This window comes from Euprymna scolopes, chromosome 3 (assembly GCF_053919585.1).
Source record: "Euprymna scolopes isolate OS-2025 chromosome 3, ASM5391958v1, whole genome shotgun sequence".
Lineage (NCBI taxonomy): Eukaryota > Metazoa > Mollusca > Cephalopoda > Sepiida > Sepiolidae > Euprymna > Euprymna scolopes.
Genome location: NC_136484.1, coordinates 111,031,091 through 111,052,060, shown reverse-complemented (window position 1 = coordinate 111,052,060; position 20,970 = coordinate 111,031,091). Strand labels below are relative to the sequence as shown.

At 31.7% G+C, this 20,970-nt stretch overlaps 1 protein-coding gene across 1 annotated transcript in view; it reads left to right on the top strand.

Moving 5' to 3' along the window:
* LOC145258164 (proteasome maturation protein-like) overlaps nt 1-20,970 on the top strand; it is a 214,660-nt gene that overhangs the window by 100,201 nt on the left and 93,489 nt on the right. The window contains exon 3 of the mRNA XM_080115971.1: nt 9,803-9,863. Coding sequence (XP_079972097.1) covers nt 9,803-9,863 — 61 coding nt within the window. The remainder of the gene's footprint in view (nt 1-9,802; nt 9,864-20,970) is intronic.

The following is a 20,970-nucleotide window of genomic DNA, read 5'->3' as shown; positions in this document are numbered from 1 at the left end:
AAAGATGGGATAGCTCGATTGCCAATTATGTAATGCAAGAAAAGTAATTTTAAAAATTTCATCTGATGTTGCTGTTGTGTTTAATGTGAAATTCAAACTAAAATACACTTTCTGGACTTTCGGAAATAATTCAAAGTATAATATTTGTTTTGTTTAAGGATGGTATAATGTGAGATGGCATTGGATAGATGTCCATAGAACAAAAATATATTGAAAACATCTACAAGAGGTTTGGAGGTAGAATCCCACCCACCCCACTCCAATCATATATATTCTGAAAGTACATTAACCAGTTCTTAGATAAGTGTGTTTCGGTTTAAATAAGGATAGTACAATGATAGTGTTAAGTCTGTGTTCATAACAGTAATATACAACAGATGAAAGATAGAACTGTGAAATTTTTATAGGTCTCACTAGTTTACTTAATATTTGACCCCCCCCCTCCCCCCCCCCTTTTTTTTACCCAAGTTAAAAGGTTTTATTGTTTATATGAACTGTGATCAAGTGGATTTTATTTTTAATCTATTTATTTAATCCAAGAAAAGAAAAAAATCTTTGTTTCATCATTTTTTTTTGGGGGGGGGGGGTTGAATTTAAGTAACTTAGGATCATTTTTATTAATTTATTTTTGAGATGATGATAAAAAAAATAACTTAGTCAGTGGCCCTGAAATGTAACACTACAGTTCATTAAGACACTTTAGTTGGAACCCTATTGGATTATTCAGTGGTAACTCACCACTCAAATCGTCACCTGATCCCAGATTCGCTACATTAAGAACCTGTCAGCATCACTGATTACAATTCAAGAACTCATCAAGTTTCATCATTTTAAAATTACTAAATCTTTTCTTAATCTGTCTTTTGTAAGGACGTATTAAACATTTCTTGTTTCTGTTGTGTTCATAGTTTCAATTCCATTATTCTGACATTTCCTCTATGAAATCTGTCAGAAAAACTAATTGCTATGAATATTTACGATTAGTGGTTTTCATGACTCAAAATGTAAGTAATTGTCAAATTCAGATTGTTCAAAAGAGAATAAAAAAAAAAAAACTTTTTTTTTTTTTTCTTAAATTATTGACCAGAAAATGAAAAACTTGAATCCAAAAAGTGATGTTATTAAAATACTGTGTCACCGAAAATTAAAATGTCATTCAAGTTTAGAATATCTTAATATCAAATTTTTCCTGTTTATGTAATAAATGTTTTGCTTTCCGTTTTCAGCAATTTAATACCATGCATATGTTGGTGAAGGAAACATGTCTCTTTTATTTACTAATTTTTACACACACACACACACACACACACACACACACACACACACACACAGAGAGAGAGAAAAAGAACTAACAAATCTGTACATGTCCACTTCTCATAGAACATACGCATGAAAAATGAAGTGCTGCTCTAATCACAATGTGGTGATTGTCAACAAGTTATAAAACAATTTACTGACAGTTTCATGAAGATATCTTTCAAAATTATACAATCATGTTACCATATATGTGTGATACTATTGGTGTGTTTGCAAGTGGGAGAGAAAGAGGAAAAAATATGATAAAAGACAAGAGGAAATAAGTTAAACTAAAATAATAATAGTGAAACCTCTTTTTAAACAAGTAATTAAAAAAGTTAAAATTGGCTCAAAAAATTTTAACCAATGTATATTTTGATGATAGATATATACACTCGCCAGATCCAAAGTGTTGACGATGCCTTGCTTCTCAGGTAGCCATTTGCAAAAGGTCACAAGCACATGCCCAGGATTCAGGTTTTTTTGTATTTGTTAATAATTTGCATATTTGGACACTTATTAGTTTTAAAACATGATATACAAGAAAAATAGAATTGAACGGATCAGAAAAAGATTTATGCAAAGAATTTCATAATTGTTGAGAGAAAAAAATTGCAATTTAAGTTCATTAGATGTAATTTGGTGGAATTGGATAAATATTTTGTTAACTTTCTTCCTGTATTTTTCTGAACAAAAGTTCATCCTGGGTTTTAGAACATCATTGACATTTTACTGTATGACAAAAGATATTTTTATTTGTTATGGTGTGTGCATGTGTGTGTATTTTATTTTACAAACTATATATTATAATTTCTGTTAGGCATACCAGAGCTTCATTATTTTGTATAGATAGTTTCTACCTTGAAATCCATCTTTTTAGCACCCCAGAAATCTTTAACAAAACGTGAATAAAAAAAAAAACAAAAAAAATCATTCAACTGAAATGGTGAAATGAGAGAAAGTGTATATTTTACGAGAAAGCGGGGGGGGGGTCTATTATCACATCAAAATGTAGACTTATGTGTCATTGTAAACACAAATGGTTGTGTGTTGCATTAAGAGATGTTGAAGTATTAACTTTTCACAAAATATGATAAATAAAATATTTCACATTAATAATAGTTTCTGATCCTTGTAAAAACATTTGTTGGTCCCCTGATTTATCGGAGAGAGACCTATGTTTTCAGTGGCATCAGTGCGTCTGTTATTTCGGACGATTACCAGATAACCGTCCATTAGTTTTTCCTGAAATTTTGCCACAAATTCTATTTCATTAAATAGATGTGCATAGTAAAAAATTTTTTTTGCAAAAATTCCCGTTGCGTCCCTCCAGGCTCAAAAGAAGTAAAAAATGACCCAAAATGGCATGTTTTGCTCCATAGTGTTGGATCCATCCATTAAATTTTCCTGAAACTTGTCCAAAATGCGGAAGCCATTGTTCATATATAAATTCAGTATGGGTGACCATAGTAAAATTCTAGTTTGCATCCCTCTGAGACTTTTAGGGCTAAAAAAAATGCCTTTTTAGAGCTCTTTTTTCATATTACTCAAAAACTTGATATGTATGTCTATATAGTGGTTTTCCATAATGCTGAATTCAAATATACATGTCTTAAGGCATGAAACTGCACCATTTGTCCATTTTCACTGGGATTCAGCATTCCCAGGAGCTCAAAAAGGGGTCACAAATGCCCCAAAATTGCAAAAAAATTACACTTTTTACCCCATAACTTTTGCCCCATCCATTAAATTTTTCTGAAACTTGGCGAAAATTTGAAGGCAACGTTGGCCTTTCATACTTCTCACATTCATCATTTCTTCACTATTTTTTGTGGTGTCATCTCACATGCAGCCCAAAGGGGAACCACTCATGCACGACTTATATTTATTAAATCTTTACAACCTTTTGCAAATCCCAAAACCTTTTAAAAAAATCCCTCTCAATATATTTTATGAAAATATTACTATTATCAATTTCACTGTTTTTATTTTGAGACATGATCAACTGTTGGCAAATGTATATGACACATTGTCTTTCTCCCTGACATAAATCTGAAAGTGTAATAAATCTTAGATACATTTATTCCATGAGGTGGATGGTCAACAAGTCAGTTTTAAGAAGAAAAAAAATGCTATAATCTTCAATATGAAGATAATTTATTAATCAATTTTTAAAATATTATTGAGAATGATAGTTAATTTGATTTAATAAATTAAACATTTGAAACTAATTTTGTTTTAATTTTTTGTAAATTTGACATTTTTGGAGTTTCAGTTTATTTAATTTGAAATCTAAATCTAATAAATGCAAAAATTCAAACACCTGTTAAAATGTTTTTGTTAAATGTTAGGATATGACTCCCAGAGTTTGGACGAACTTATTTATAACTACGTGTTAGGACAATCAATCAATAAGAAACCTCCGACCTCATAAAATAAAAATATCGAATTTTTGATTCTAGTCAGTTCTCTATCAGTCTCCATCTTGAAACGACTGAATCACTGTTGATCAGGGATTACATTGATTCTTTGCTGACTGGATCTACTGCCGCCATCTTTTCTTGTACAGAGCTCAACACTCAACAGAAAACATTTTTATATTTCAACATTTTTTAGATGAGTGCTCTTATATAAGGAGTATTTAGAAGACTTGAATGAAGATTTTCTTTAATCTCCCCATTTCAAACAATTTATTTGACAAATAAGAAATGTTATTAATTTTTACTATTTTATATATTTGTATAATAAAATAGTGGGGAAACTATTTTATGACTTGGTTAATTCTGGCATTTTAACTTCATTCCTTACTTAAAAGTAATTTTACATAGAAATTTGATAAAAAATATGTACGTGTGTTTATGAAAAATAAAAATGTTCAGTGATTTTGGAGAGTCAAAAATTTTGATCAAATTTAAACCACCATGAAACAGAAACCTAGTTCCCTTTTGTAATGAGATGAAGATTAATATCTTTCTACTAGTGCTTTTCCTCATGAACCTAACATCAGACTACAACTTGATATCACTTATATCAAATAAATAGATGCATAATAATTAAATATGTAGATACTTTACAGAACTAAAAGATGGTGCAGGTTTTTTGTGGTTTTTTTTTTTTTTGTGTGTGTAAAAATGTAAAAATATTGCTGCATTGGTCACTCCTGGTGTAGATCCTCACTGCTTAATCTACCGCTGCTGTAGGTTTATCAGAATTTTTGTAGGAATTTTTGACACCTCTAACACGAAACTGCAAATAAAATATAAAAATCTCGTAATTTCTCTGTTAAAAGTGGGTTGTTTATTTTCTTTAGTGATTATACTTCCAAAATAAACTATTAAAGTTGTTTTAAAAATAATAGAAATATTTTTTTTTCTTTTTTTTTTTAAACAGTAATGAATTTTCCAAACTCAATATTTTTCAATTTTTAAACTTTAAAAATCTATCAAAATTTTTCTATTGATTCTATTTTTACGATATTTTCAAGGTCAATGTGAAATTTTATGTTCTTTCCAATAAATCGAATATAATATTTTAGACAAACGTTTTTTTTAAAATTCACGCCCCCCCCCATTTTCAAGTGTCTATTAAAAAGTAAATAATTAATTTAGTCACCGAAAAGTAAATAATTAATTTACTCACAAATTGAAGAGAAAAGGTCAATAAATAATATATTCAAATTTAAAAAAAAAAAAAAGTAGTGTTTTTTTAGAATTTTACCTGTAAAGTTTGAAGTTTAAAACCTTTTTTTTTAAACCACGTTATTTGTTTTTTCTTCTTTTTTCTTTTTTTTAATGGAACCTTGGTCCTTGCTCCTTTAATTGAAAAAAAAAAAAAAAATTAGGGCTTGAATTACATTTTTCGAGGAGTTATAAGTTTGGAAAGACAGGGGGTCGAATAATTCACGCCTCCCATTTTGAAATGTCTAATAATGATTAATGTAGTCACCGAAAAGTAAATAATTAATTTACTCACAAATTGAAGAGAAAAGGTCAATAAATAATATATTCAAATTTAAAACAAAACAAAAAAGTAGTGTTTTTTTAGAAATTTACCTGTAAAGTCCGAAGTTTAAAACCTTTTTATAAAAAAACACGTTGTTTTTTTTGTTTTGTTTTTTTAATGAAACCTTGGTCCTTGCTCCTTTAATTGAAAAAAAAATTAGGGCTTGAATTGCATTTTTCGAGGAGTTATAAGCTTGGAAAGATGGGGTGGAATTATTCACTATTTTCACGAAATTTCTGACACACCTACCGCTCCACTGCTGTCATGTATAATTACATTAAGAAATGTTTAAACATTTGCCAGATCATAATATAACAAAATTAACTTTACTGTTATCTATGAAAAATGTCGATCACTCGATTTTCACTGAAAAAAAAAACAAAAAAAAAAAAACTACTTAACCTGTGACTTATGATTGCCTTAAAACTAAAAGAAAAAATTTTCAATATTAATTTATTATTTATATTTCAGTCTGCTGAAATATTTTTTTCTTTTTGGATTTAAATCTGTGTTTTTGCCTCAAAATAAAAAGTCTTCATCAAACCCACCTGCATGATAGCAGCTTATGTTCTATTTATAATTTCTACAAAAACAACTCTTGAGAAGTCTGTAGGGTCACAGAGTTTAAATTCTTGTTTATAAATGGCATCCTCTGTTCAGCTGGAACGGTAAAAGTCAGATACTGTGAACCACTTCCTCCTTCTCCTCCTCCTCTTTTAAAATATGTTGAAAGTTTAGAACATGTTCATCCCAATCTTTTATATTACTATCTAAATACTGCAAAATGTTTGCTTTAACTGTTTTTTTGTCGTTTTTCTTTTTAAATATTAGGTATTCAGCTTATGTAAGTTTGGCATAAAGCCCCCCCCCCCCTCTTTGTGATGATATTTTCCCTTTTAAAAATGTTATTTAATTTTTGTGAACATTCTTTTCTTTTTTTTTTTGTTTGGTTTTGGATTATTAAAATTTAACACCAAAAAGTTTATTTTAATTTAATTTACTGTTCAGTTTTAGATGTGGATTTAGTTTATGTAAGTTTGGATTGTAAACAGGATTATTTTGCCTAAAGGCCTATGAAAAATGTGGTACTGGTGGTGATGGGAGGCATTTTATGTTCAATTTACACAGAACATATTTCTTGGTTATTAATCAATGAGGTTTTGGATGAATTATCATTTTTATGAGTGATTCATTTTATATGTATAAAAGTGTAGAGGTTGAATCGAACCCAAGACGCCCAGTTACAAAACCGGAGTGGTCTTGGCGTCACACCTCCATAGAAGTAGACTCGCCCACTTGCATGAGAGGTGAGAGCGGGCTACTTTAACAAGACATTCACGGCAACGAGTCTGCTTTCAAATATATGTCATCTTCCGACACTTTACAAAAAGGAAAAAGAAAAAAAACTCAACAATACAAAAATATATACTAATGCATATAAATTTAACCCTTCATTCAATAAGCAAATTACATCATTAGGGATATAGATACTCTTTATACCTGGATATCTCGAAGCCTAATGCTTCTCATCAAAAGAGGAAAGGGAGTGCTAGGTAATAGGTAAGAAATATGACATCTAGCGTTTTTTTTTTTTTTCTAAGCTTCACCTTACATGTTGAGCTTTTATTTTCCTGATAAGGTTCCATTTAAAGAATTATTCTAATTCTTCTTGATTCCCCCGTATGTGTGTGTATATATATTGTGACCTAATCTTTAAATTGGATTATGTATTTAAATAAAAATTTAAATATTTAATTTTAGACTGACGAGATATATCGTTTTTTTGTTTTTATATTTTGTCGCCGAGGTAAAATAAAACATGATTCCCACAAGATAAGCTAATATAGTAGTTGTTTTGAACTGAGCGAAAGTCTACTAATGTACCCCCCCTTTAAAACTTGCAGAGACTTTACCGACTAGAAATTTCGTTAAGTCTATTTTTAGACCGGATTATGAAGCAGAGAGGAAGAGGGGGGACCGGAAGTGGTATCGCTTCCCCTTTCCCTTTCTAACTGGACACTAGTGGGAAGTCGCTCTTTTCGGTTTGGGTCGCCAACCTGTTAAGAAGTCCCTCCTCGTGGGAGGAGGGGGGATGACTTCTTCTCGAGTCATATGAGAGAATGCGATTAATTTACTTTCTCATGAAAGCAATGATGACTTTTTCCCCATCATGCGAAGGAGATGCGGATGTACTGACACGGACAATGTGATCCCTTATCCCTCATGAAAGAGACAGATATATAAAGTGCGAGCAAGAAAAGCAAACACGTGAATTTGCTATTCAAACTTTTTCCCCACCAAAGGAAATATCTTGGATTAACTGCGTCGTTGACAAGTTGTGAAACACACCAGCAAAAGAAAAAAAAAAAAAAAAAAAAAAAGGGTAAACAAGAGACCTGTAAGTGCAAAGACTTTGATTACCCCCCCCCCCAAGACTTTCGCTCATTTCAATATGCGTAGATATACTTCAGATTCCATAACTTTGAATACATTTCTTTTTCTTTCGTTAAATTCTTCCTTTTTTTTATCTTAAATAAATAGATTTTTGTATCGTTTGGAAAAGTGTCTGTTATCTCGTTATTTCATCGCATTTTTATTGTGTTCGTCCTTGTGTCTCTATCCACTTGTTTTATTATTTTGCTGTGTCACATATGCGATAAAGAGAAAAATACTTGGGTTTTTGCTTTCTCATAAATTCCCTTATACTCCCCCCCCCTTTAGGGCAACGCGTTACAAAGGTAAACGATATTTGTTTTATCATTAGGTTTCCATTCCTACGTTATAAATTGCCTTACCACACCTTTTATCGCATTTAACAATATATATATATATATATATATATATATATATATATATATATATACGCACACACACACACACACATGTTCTATTTGTTTTTAATAAGCAATAATATGTCGCTACACATTTGTGAACATGTTTCGGTCAGTTGGTTACTAGCAACTTGAGCAGGCGATACAGCTTATATGAAAGCAAAGTTTATAATAAAAATATCAGATCTTCAGCGTCATAGGGAATTATTATCGGGAGGTTCACATATTGTTAAAAATAGACTCACTATGTCTGTCTGTCTGTCTCCATATTTTCAAACTCTATCACTTCCAAAACTAAAGATTGGATTTTTTTTATGGACCATATATTTATGGGTTTTTAGCCAGTTTAAATAGTTTTTAAGGGGTCAAAAAGAGGTCAAAAGTAAAAAAAATCATACATTTTGTACATTCATCTTAGTTTATTTTAAATCAGTTCATATACATGTCACGTTGGTACAGTGGTAACGTCACCAGCTTTTGAATGCTATAGTTTTCGTTTTGGTTTTGATTCTAGCTGATACAACCTAACTACTTTTTTTTTTTACTTTTGAAATCACGACTCTATAATAATATATACGTAATCTGGACAAATTAAAATCTTGTATTTAAGCATATTTTATGCCTAGGCAAAATCCATTTGAATTAACTTGAATTTGTCAGTGTATATATATATATATATATATATATATATATATTGCATTTCTTTTCTTTTTTTTTACATATCTTGCTATCTCAATACCATCCCTACAGTCATTTGTCAAGAGATTAAAAGATAGGAAAGAAAAAAGGAAAAAAAAAACATAGATATAAAACATTTTCTTCCCTTCTCTCACCCCCACTCTCATCCCCTTCCACTTCATCTCTTTCTTTACTCATTTCTATGTGAAACCTTAAAAGCTGTATAATAATAGCAACCCCAAAATACATTTAATTAATAAAAATCATCAATGCATTTCTAACTATGACAAATTCAAGTTAATTCAAATGGTTTTTTATAACAGAGTAATTTTATAACCCTTTTCATAAGATATCCCAAATAATTGTTAACATGATAATATACCTCTGCTAATTGATCAAATATATAGTAAAATGTTTAATCCCAAGCACTTACATATATCTTCCTTGCTAATCTTCTATTATCTTTATCTCTAGTTTCCTAACCCCACAATCTTTCCTCTTTATTCCTATATTTCAACACAGACCATAATCCTCAACCCTATTTAGTCTTCTTTACAAAAGCCTAAATTTTATTCCTTATTCCTATTTTTAACATGTGAACCTCCTGATATGATACATCCCAATGAAGTTGAAGACTTGATATTTTCGTTGCAAACTTTGCTTTCGAGCTGTACCGCCTGAGGAGGTCTCTAGTTGCTAGTAACTAGTTGATCGAAACATACTCATGAATGTGTAACGACAGGTTATTGCTTATGTAAAAACAAATAAAAAGTATATATTGCCGTACTTCAATATGAAGCACTCTTGTATTAACCTCATTAAACTTCATTGGTTACTTTACTTTTGGAAAATATTAACGTTGGATTACAAACACACACACACACACACACACACATTGTATTTCTTTGTCATTTTAATTTTATAGAAAATAATGCAGATATGTTTTTATTCATTTCATTATACCACGTTTTAATCTATATTGTTCTTCATTTTAGACTACCAAATACTCGCAACAAATTGGTACCAAGACATCCCGTTGAAGAAATTCAGAAAAATGTAAATATTTGTTTTCTATCCTTTTTTATTCTAATTATTTATTTATTTTTCAGATTCATATTGGCTTTTGAATTTGAAATTCAACAAAAAACAACTCTTAACCTTGCTGCCATTCATCACCATAATGTCTATTTTACATGCTGACATGTGTTGGATGATTATGCATCTCAGAAGAATTGTGACATATACTACTTGCATATAAGTAAACAAGAACGGGGAATTCTTTAGACATGTTATTTGAAACTGAAGTGTGAAAGTCGAACTGATGAACTGACATATTAGATTACTGTTTCCAATTTTTTAATATTTATTAAGATAATGTTTCTTGAAATGGTTCTCTTAAAACAATATCTCTTCAATTTAATTAATATATTTAGCTATTAATTTTTTTTTTTTTTAGTATAAATTCTCATATATTTTGTATATTTCTCTTTTGAGAAAAAAAAAATTTTTAAGAAATATTTTTTTTCTATTTGTGTATGTTTTTATTTTCTATATCTGTACTTTTGACATTCTTTCCACTATTGTGTGTGATTTTGTTGCTTTTAGAAGTGGATTGCAATAATATCAAAACTCATCCTTATCCTCTTGAATTGTTGTTTAACAGTGAATTATATTTTAGTCTTGGTGCTATATTTTAACTTTCAAATTGGTGTCTAATCACCGTGTTGAGGAATAGGTTTGATATCAATAAAAATCCTTATTGTTTCAGAATCAATCATGCACCAATCTATTTTTTATGTTGAATTCTTGAAACATGTAAATGAAGGCCATAAATCTGTTTAATTCGGAACTATGATATACACACTGCAGGAGGGTAGTATTAAGTCTACATTAGAATGTACAAAGAATAACAATTATTATATTAGGTTCGTGCAAAAATAATGTTTTTTAACGTTCAACTTCAAAAGATCATAACTTCTTTCATAATAATGTCTATTAATCAAAATAAGAACCATTAGAATCGACACATTTTTTTCCAACAGGTAACCAGTTTATTTATCCCATAAGAATAGAAATGCAGTTCTGGAAGCAATGAAGTCATTGAAGACCGATATGGCATCATCTCGGCTTTTGAAGCATTTTTCACATAGGAAGTTGTTGAGATGCTTGAAAAAGTGAAAATCGGTAGGCGAGAGGTCCAGTGAGTATGGCGGATGAGCCTATGTGTCTATGAGCTAATTACGATGGGCGTGATCACAGTATTAGTTGAAAATGTAGAATTGGTCCCAGTGACAACTAGTAACAGTGTTGGGACTAAATAGAGAGAAAAGTAGGGACTTCTTTTTTTTTTTTTTTTTTTTACATAGGCATCACCACATTATCAAGGCCAAGAGGCCACTCAAGGATAAGGGTTAAAGAGTGTACATTAGAAATTGGACAATATAGTAATCATTAGTAATGAAAATTTGGTAAATTTGATAACTTATATGGAACGGCTCATCAAGAACTTATTTACGTTAGACTTAAAGACAACCATATTGTAGTCAGCCGGAAAGCAGGAAAACGGAAGACAATTCCACAGGCGTGCAGTTCTAAGAAAGAAGCTCTGTTCATGGAATCTACGTTTAGGTTTAGGCACAGATAAAGAGTGGGGGGAATTTTTGATAGTGTTTACAGCTAGACGAGTGTTTCTTGTGAAAGTTTGGCGAGGGGGGACCATAGATTGAAGCTCAGTCGAACACTTTCCATGAAAATAACGATACATCAGAGACAAACTCGCAACATCTCTTCCTCTAAAGATGTTGCGATTGTGATGGTGTTGTTTGTCAGATGTAATGTAGCATTTTATTATCATGACTGAATGTGTCTAAAATCGTGTTCGAAAACTACATAAGATATTGGCTATTAGGCTAGATGTATTGGATTCTTATGTGGCATCTATCATTGCAAACCTACAATACATTGGTCCAGAGGGGAATTTCTGCAGTCACTCTATTATATAGGAGATAAGAAGAATATAAAAGTGGAGACTTGTTCTAAGTTATGCAATAATAATGTCTTTAAAGATATCACAGGTTATGAATTTTCAAATGAAATCAAAATAAATGGTGGTAGTAGTTGTGATCCAATGGTTCATGAGAATGTCTAGTATACATCCAATATACTGCAGCTGATTCCTTCCTTTTGTTTTTTATCTTTAGAAAATGTAAATTATCAACACAATCATTTATTTTTCCTAGTTTTTAGAATAAAAGTCTTTATCTTTTTCTAACATCATTTTCTCCATTTCAAAACTGGGTAAAGAATAAATGATCTTTTGTTTGTAATTGTCTGAAAGTCCAAAAGTTGTCTGGTATTAAATATCTCTTCTCTTTGAGATTCTTCTGGAATCACTAAATCTACAGACCTATATAAGACATATTAGTTTATGGTTCAACAATGGGTGCAAGGTTTCCATTAGAATATAAAATTGTTGTAACTTTATAGCAATTACACTGAGACACTAGTCCATCACCTTACAGATGCTAAACTTCTGACTGACAAACAATATGGATTTAGACAAGCCCGTTCCACAGCAGACATCCTAACTGTAATTTCTGAACGTATATACCATTCACTGGACAAAGCAGGGGAGAGCAGAGCGGTAGCTCTAGATATATCTAAGGCTTTTGACAGCATGAGGGTCTCCTCAGGAAAATTCAATTATACGGTATCACTGGTAGAATACTTAACATAATTAAATCCTTCTTAGATAAGAGAAAAATCCAGGTTGTCCTCGACGGTCGTACATCTAAACAATATGATATAAATGCGGGGGTGCCCCAGGATTCTATCCTTGGACCTCTATTGTTCCTGATATTCATAAATGACCTCCCCGACAAAATTGCCTCTGAGATGGGTATATATGCTGATGACACTACACTCTATGCCAGGCACGACAGGAAGACGAATGAACACATTTCTAAAGAAATGGCAGAAACACTAGAGGAAGACCTCCAATCTGTGGTGGAATGGGGACAAAAGTGGTTGGTCGCGTTCAATGCAGCCAAGACTAAACTAGTTTCATTCAATAATTACAAGAAACCCTCTCTACCACCTATAGCAATGGCCAACGACTCTTTATATGAGAGTACATCTTTCAAACTCCTTGGCCTAACGTTCACAGGAAACATGAGTTGGAACAATTACATTGAAGGCATTGCCAGAGCCGCTGCAAGAAAGGTGGGCTCTCTCTACCGTGCTAGACAACTACTAACACCCGAAAGTATCCTGTACCTCTATAAGGCCACCATTCACTCATGTATGGAGTATTGCTGTCACATCTGGGCTGGTGCATGGACTACTAGTCTCTCGCTCCTTGACAAGGTTCAAAAGAGAGTCACAAACCTGATAGGCCCTGAACTAGCATCTAAGCTTCAGCCTCTGTCCCATCCACGAAATGTTGCATCCCTCTGCCTTTTCTACAAGTATTTTAGTGGTGAATGCTCTGACGAACTGCAATTACTTGTGCCCCCACGACGTGAGCAGCCTCGACAAACCCGACAGGCTGCTAAATCCCACCCCCATACTGTAGAGATCCCTAGATGTAAAAGATCTTTTTACTCCAATAGTTTCTTCCCCAGAACCGCTAGACTGGAATTTCATTCCAGGTCCCTGCTTCCCCAACAGTACTGACGTGCAGAAGTTCAAGTGTAATGTGAACCGACATCTTGCTGCCCAAATCCCTACATAGTACCTCAGCAGTTGTTGCCCCTGATAGCAGCCCCCTACACCAAAGTGGCAATTTGCCTTGTTTGGGGTGAAAATGTAATAAAAAAAAAATATATATATATCTTTTCTATGTGCATATATCAGAGTTCAGATTGTTGGATCAGATTAGCTATGCAAGATTGTATTTTATTTATAATTTTGAAGTATTGTGTTTAACTCTTATGGTTTTATTTGTATAATTAACTTTTTTTTAATCTCTACTACTTTGGTTGCATATGCTTGCTAGTTTAATTGTTTTGATCTATTAAAATAATTTTGGATGTGATTGATATGATGCTGCCGTTCAGTTTCGAAATACAAAGGATACACCCTGCAGGGGCAGCTGTGCATGTAATTGTGAGGTAAGGGTTGCGCAATCACTAACCACACCTCTCCTGAGTCGGCACTGTTTGAGTCCAGCGGCAAAGAGAAGTAGGACGACTGGAAACAATGCCGAGATAAACGGAGAGCACATACAGCACCTGGAAGTCTCAAATGGTCACCCATTTAGTACTGACCAGGTTCAACATTGCTTAACTTCTGTGATCCAGCGGGAACTGGTGTGTCAACATGACTATGCCATACGATTGATAATGTTTAGGCATTCACTATTTTCTTTATTATCACTTATGTTTGAACTCATGGTTTGAAATATGATGTAAATCATAAATTTGTGATCTGGTGCCAATTTTAAGTCCAAATAGATCAGATGGTAGAACTTCAGACTGAAAATATAAAAGTTTTCAGTTCTGATTTCCAGACATCCAGATTAGTTACTATTTATACATTTATTCTCTGTTTCTAAAAGCAGTTCGGATATCTGATGTGTGAAAATGAGAAAAATTCTGCAATTTATTACATCAAAAGAAAAAAACTGTGACTGATGGACAGATAAAATCTCTATATAAAATAGATGGACGTGTATTATTATGTCAAGTGAGAATGAATCTGGGAGTTGTGGTAACTAGACAGCAAATCTACAACTCAAAACTCCCAAATTGAGTCTGCATCGCTGGATTAAATTTGTCCAGACGATTGAGGGAGGTGGTTTGAGTAATTAATAGGGTTATCAAATAGGTAAATGGGGCTGGGAAAATGGTAGGAAGAAAAAAAAGGTAAACCCTGTTTGGAAATGTTCAGTAAAGGTTGAAATTTTAATGGAATTTCAGCTTCTAATTTTTCCACATTTAAAGTGTGAATCTGGATGTAATGGTTTAAAGTGATCATAAAAGTGTTTTGAAATAGTGCCGAGTAGAATTTCTCTTTTTAAAAGAACATTGAATGTAATTGTTTGAAGCAATAAAAAGGTGTTTTGTAAATTATGTCCAGTAGAGTTTTCTCTTAAAACAATATATGTAATTGATTAAACTGATGTTTTGAAATAATACAAAAAAAAGAACACTAATAATTACAGCAATGTGTTTATTATGATTTAAAACATTGTGGCTGACAGGCAGAAAAAACAAAATTTTTAATTGAGTGTTTATAAAGTTCAGTTATTTATCACACTGGCAGTGAGTTTAAAACCCTAATTCCATATGTAAAATAAAAGAACTTTAGTATGTTCGTTCAATCAACATGCTTTGGCAAATTAATTTGCATATTAATTTACAAAATAACATCTCATTAATTGATGATTGTTTTGTTTTTTTTAATTCAATGATTGTTTTCATTTCATTTTTAAAATTTTTTTTACCCGGGTTTTTTTTAATCCTAGAAAGAAAATTAACATTTTATTCGGTCTATTTAGTACTGCATTATAATTTTTTTTTTTTTTTATCGCTGGAAAAACAGGAAAAAAAGTAACCAGTATAAAGCATGTTTCTTTCAACAATGGTTTATATATATGAAAGTGACCTTGTCTGTCTGTCTGTCTGTGGAACAGTATCTACCAAACTACTCATTCAATTTTTGGTCTAAACACTTGAAACTTGATATATAGAGGATTTGAGCATGTCGGTAAAAATAGCTGCTAAGGGGTCAAAATTGAAAAATTGGAACTTGGCAGGCATAAGTTAACTAAATGTGTGTCTTCTACTCATGCACAAATATACCTTTATACGTTTAACTACGTTTTTTAAAGTTTTGGTATGTATGTGAACTTAAGTCGGATGGTAATGAATTCTGCTGGAGAGTTATATTTTGATTTCAATTCGGCTGATAGCACTCAAGTCATTTTTTTTTCTACTTTTAAAATCACTATTATATATTGGGTACAATATAATAATCAATACAGTATTGGCTACGAAATCTGCATAAATTAAAATATATTTAAGTGTATTTTCTGACCAGGTAACACCGGGCAGTATGCTAGTGTGTGTGTGTGTGTGTGTGTGTGTGTGTATGTATATGTATATATATATATATATATATATATATATATATATATATAATATAAATAAAAGGAACTTTGTCTTTCTGTGTGTGAATTCGTTTCCTCTGAACTTGAAAATGGCTGGGCCGATTTTTATGAAATTTCACACAAAGGTACTTTATGTGCCTGGCAGTGTTCTTAGATAAGTTTTGTATCGGAATGTCTTTGATAAATATCGATAATCGAAATAATCCACTTTCTCCTAGTGCGCCGCGATGGGTCCCCAACTAGAACAGGCAATCAAGTGATTTGATTGAAAAAAAAAAAAAAAAAGTCGATTTCACAATAAAAAAATATGTGAGTGTGAAACGTTTTTTGATTATCATTCAATCCCAGGCAACGTTGTGTCTCCCTGCTAGTAAATATATGTAAAATATTTGTGTGTCAAATGTGAAAGAGGCCACAGTTTTAGGAATCATGTCTGCTGTATTAATAAACAGTTTTATTGTAAAGTTGTCCTGGTTAATTGGACTGACATAGCAACAACCAATTGCTATTGGCTGTTTAGTTTCATCTCCTCTTTCTGTAGCCTCTTTCAATATGAATACTATTTATTTGTTTTTACTAAGAGAGAACAACCGAGGGCATGTAACGCTAGTAAATCTTATAAGCATGCCTTCATTAGTGTCACAGACTTAAAAATCTAAAGATATGTTGAAAGAAGAAAGTCTAAATTGAGCTAGGTTTAATGTCTCCTCAGGTTTAAACAAGGCCAATGTTCAGTTTTTTTTGTTTTTGCTTATTAATTAAGATGATTTGTTTTTACTTATGAGTTGCTAAGTTTTACAAAAGTAAATATGTTGTGTGTAGGTTTATATAGACACTAGCTCAAACTATCTCGTGTTGCCTGTGATGCAATAAAATCATTTTATTTTATTTTTTTTTTGTTTACCCCTTTTTTTTTTTTTTTTTTTTTTTTTTTTTTGCAACTGATGCAGAAAAAGGACTATAGTTTTTAGTTATAAGGGAGACAACTATTTTTATTTTCTTCAGTTAAAATATGTTATTCTCCTTTCTGATTTTTAGTTTTCAGTCATAATTGAAAAATTTTGCATGTTATCAGTTGTCTGGCTGGAAGTACATAATTTAACAAGAATAAACTGTAGTGAAATACAATATTATAATGCCAATAACATGGTGCAACAATAACAAAATAAAATTGGCTAGTAAGTTTTGTGTGTCAGCTTAAATGCTAATTAAACCAAATGTTATATAGTCTGTATATTAGTGTTTATTGATTCTAAAAATACATTCAGATTTTATTTCAGAAACAAATGTGCATGTGTCTTTACACATGTTTCAAAACAATGTCTATTAAGGTTAAATCAAGCAAAATGTTATCACTCTTTTTTCTCTTGTTCTATTCTGAGCAAACAAAGCTCATCAAAAAGATATAAAAAATATCAAACACATACCATGCTTTTGATAGCATCTATCCAGCCTGTCCTTGTTACATAGTATATGTACATTTATATTTGTTTGCTAAACCAAAACCAAAAAGCTTACCTAATGGCCATGAAGTGCCTCATAAGTCTCTGCTGTGGAAGTAGGTGGATAATATGAAATAAATTAATGCAAACGTTCTACATTATTCACCAAGTGTAATTGCTATTTATATTCATTAGTATTGTATCTGAAATGTCAACTTAGAATTAACTTTCAATTAATAAAAATCTGTCATACTGTGTGTATGTATATATCTCTTTCTTTATATGCGTGTATGTATATATGTATGTATGTATGTAACATAGCATGCACGGCTACATAAGAATGCATACGAAATGGCATCATCAGTAAAGAAAAAAGACTATAAAAAGGAGATCACATTAGAGAAGACGATGACATGGGTGATGTTACGGCCGTAACAATGAGGAAATAAATGTTGTTTGTTGTTACAAATAAAAAGTGAATTGAAGTTCTTTTCTATTCTTGTCCACTTTGCGACTGAAGCATATGATGTGTTGATTCCTGGACAATCTATATATCTATAAAGGTGAATATGTCTGTATCTGTCTGTCTGTGTACATTTCACTACGCAATAACTGTCATTTTTAAGTCTACAGACTCGAAATTTGATATACAGGGTACTGAGATTTGGGAAAATCGATGTGATCAGTTTTCAGCCAGAAATTTGGTGATTAAGGGGTCAAAATTCAACGATTTGACCTTTTGAGAACTCTACCAAACTCCTCTGCCAATTTTGGGTCTAAACACTTGAAATTTTAGATATAGGTTCCTTGGACATGGATCTAACTTAAACTTGATTTGAGCCCAAAACAATAAATGTTAAGGGGTCATAATAGGGGTCAAAGTTAAAAAAATTTACTTTTTTTTGCTCAACATACACCTCCAAATACCCGGGCAACGCCGGGCACCCATGCTAGTATTATGTATAAAGTTAGATCCAAATAGTCTTTGAAAGGCGCATATTCCAGACCCTTGTTGACTTTGAATTCTAGGAACTGTAGAAATAATGTTGTAAAACTATTTATTTATCACTATTCATTCTCTCTCTCTCTCTTTCTCTCTCTCTCTCTCTCACTCACACACACACACGTATATAATTACATGTATATTTTCAGTATAATCTCCTAAACTAATGAATATATCCTTATCAAGTTTGGATTGTATATTCTAGTCAATACAGTCAGTAACATGAGCAGGTATTATTTTTATGAACTGTAAAACTTAAGTGCACGTATATAAAGTTTGATTCATAATTAAACACTAATTAAGAAGAATTCCTTAAATTCCAATTTCTTATTAAGACATTTTAAGCTTAAGCTTTAAATTTTAGACAATTTGAGAATCAAAATCCTGTAATGGATTTTGATCATAATTGGAATAAGGATTCTAGACATAGAGTTTAGTATGATTATATTTTGATTTTAATCTTCGTAAAAGACATAAAAGTAGTGTAAATCTGTTCTGTTTTCTTAATTTTACTCGTCACAGGACGGGGAATGTTATATATTATTCACTGTGCATATGACTTGTGGCCTGACATACAGAATGACATTGAAGACAAATGCAGATCCACCAAAATTTGAAAGCAATGCTTCATTTAATAAAATATGAATCCATATATCTATAAAAGTGAAATTGTCTGTGTGTGTCTGTGTGTACATTTCCCTACCAAACTACTCTGACAATTTTAAGTCTACAGACTCGAGATTTGACATAAGGAATATTGAGATTTGGGAAAATCTTGTTAATCGGTTTTCAGACAGAAATTTAGTTGTTAAGGGGTCAAATTTCAATGATTTGACCTTTGAAAACTCTACCAAACTCCTCTGCCTGTAACCAGACCGATACTGCACCAACCACACCGGGTGTCCTTAACCTCGTCGGATTCCACCCGATATGACAGGTGTTCTTTCGATCGTACATTATCCCGTCACAAGTTGGCCTGTTGATCGTCTTCACCTAATGTGTTTTCATGTTGGGGCGATTTGCCTCTCGATCGAATCGTCTCCTACCCTGTGTAGGTAGTCTCCGGGTACATCAATCACTCCACTGGTCCTTGCGGCTTACTGCAAAATAAAGAGTCCTCACCACAAACAAACAGAACTCCGGTTTATAATAATAACAAACTATTTATTAATTTCATTACTTCAAAACAGCTACTGTCTAAATTGAGGTGACCGACTATAGCAGTGAAACCATGTAAGATCAGACCAGTAAAGTCACAGATTTCCCATTAACACAGGCTAGTTAACATCATAACATCAGGCCCTGAGGGGTCCCAAATTGGGAGCGCCTGACCAGTCCAGCCGTTCAGTTTGCTGGCTACGACTCTACTCTTTTTAGAATTCCTTTTTCTAAAAATCCAACACCTTTTCCCTACCTCTCTTTCAGAGAATGGTTACAAACACCCTTTCTTTCTTCCTCTTAGAGCTTACCCTTCATCTTGTCCACTTAACGAAGATAGTCATTTTTTAAAAAAATGTTAACGTGGAAACGAGGTAAAAATTTACAAAATTCATCACAATGAAATTCTTTATCGAACTGCCTGATTATTATTTAAATATCTTCAATTAAAAAAAAAAAAACAGGTTTGTTTTACGGATTCAAAAAAAATGGTCTTGACAATGAGTTAAAAGTAAATTCAAGTTTCACCATATATTTTATTTAATTTTTAAGTGAAAGTACAGAATAGTTAACAAAACACCCTTCCTTCTCCATGTTAAGAATGGGTTTCTAAATAATGTCATTATTTCAGCATGGTAGCATAAGTGCACAAGTACCTTTTATTTGCTATATATTTGTTTTTGTTTTTTTTTGTTTGTTTTTTTTACTACTAAAAAACAAACACATGTACTTAGTACATTTTGTTGTTTTTTAAACAACAAAATAGTATTGTTTGGAAATCAAATTTGAAAAACTTGATAATAATTTTGTTAAATTGACAAAGTCAGAATAAAAAATGAAACTTTTTTTCTGCTTTTGTTTTGAAAGCAGAAAAGACAATTTTCTATTTTTAAGAGAATACAAACTCCTTAATACGCTGACAGTGATGGTTAGTGCATAATGAACTGTTTCCTGTTAAGTGGATTTGAATTTCTATAAACGATAACATTTTAAAGAAATTTCCGCACAATTAATAATTATCAAATATTTACATATTATCCATGAAAATAATTCTGAAATTATTATCTATATAAAAATGGATGATATATGCTGATTTATCTTATCAATTTTGAAATATTCTTGGTCAGCTTTGCTCGGTCGTAACTTTGCTTCTTTTGGTTGTAAAAATAAAAATCAGTCCAGTAGAGATGGACTTCTATGCTTATATAGCCTGTAAAATTTCAGCCATATCCAATCAAATTTAACCCCGTGCATGTGTATCCAAATGTAACGTGTGAAATGTAAACATTGTAAAAACAGTTTCCTTTTTTGTTGTCGTCATTTTTTACCATTTTTTCATTTTTAACTTGAAGCAGAAAAACATTGAACACATAAAAGAAAAATTAACATCATTGGAATGCTTATTCTATTCTCTTTTCATCAATGTAATTCTTTTAAAAACTGACCAAC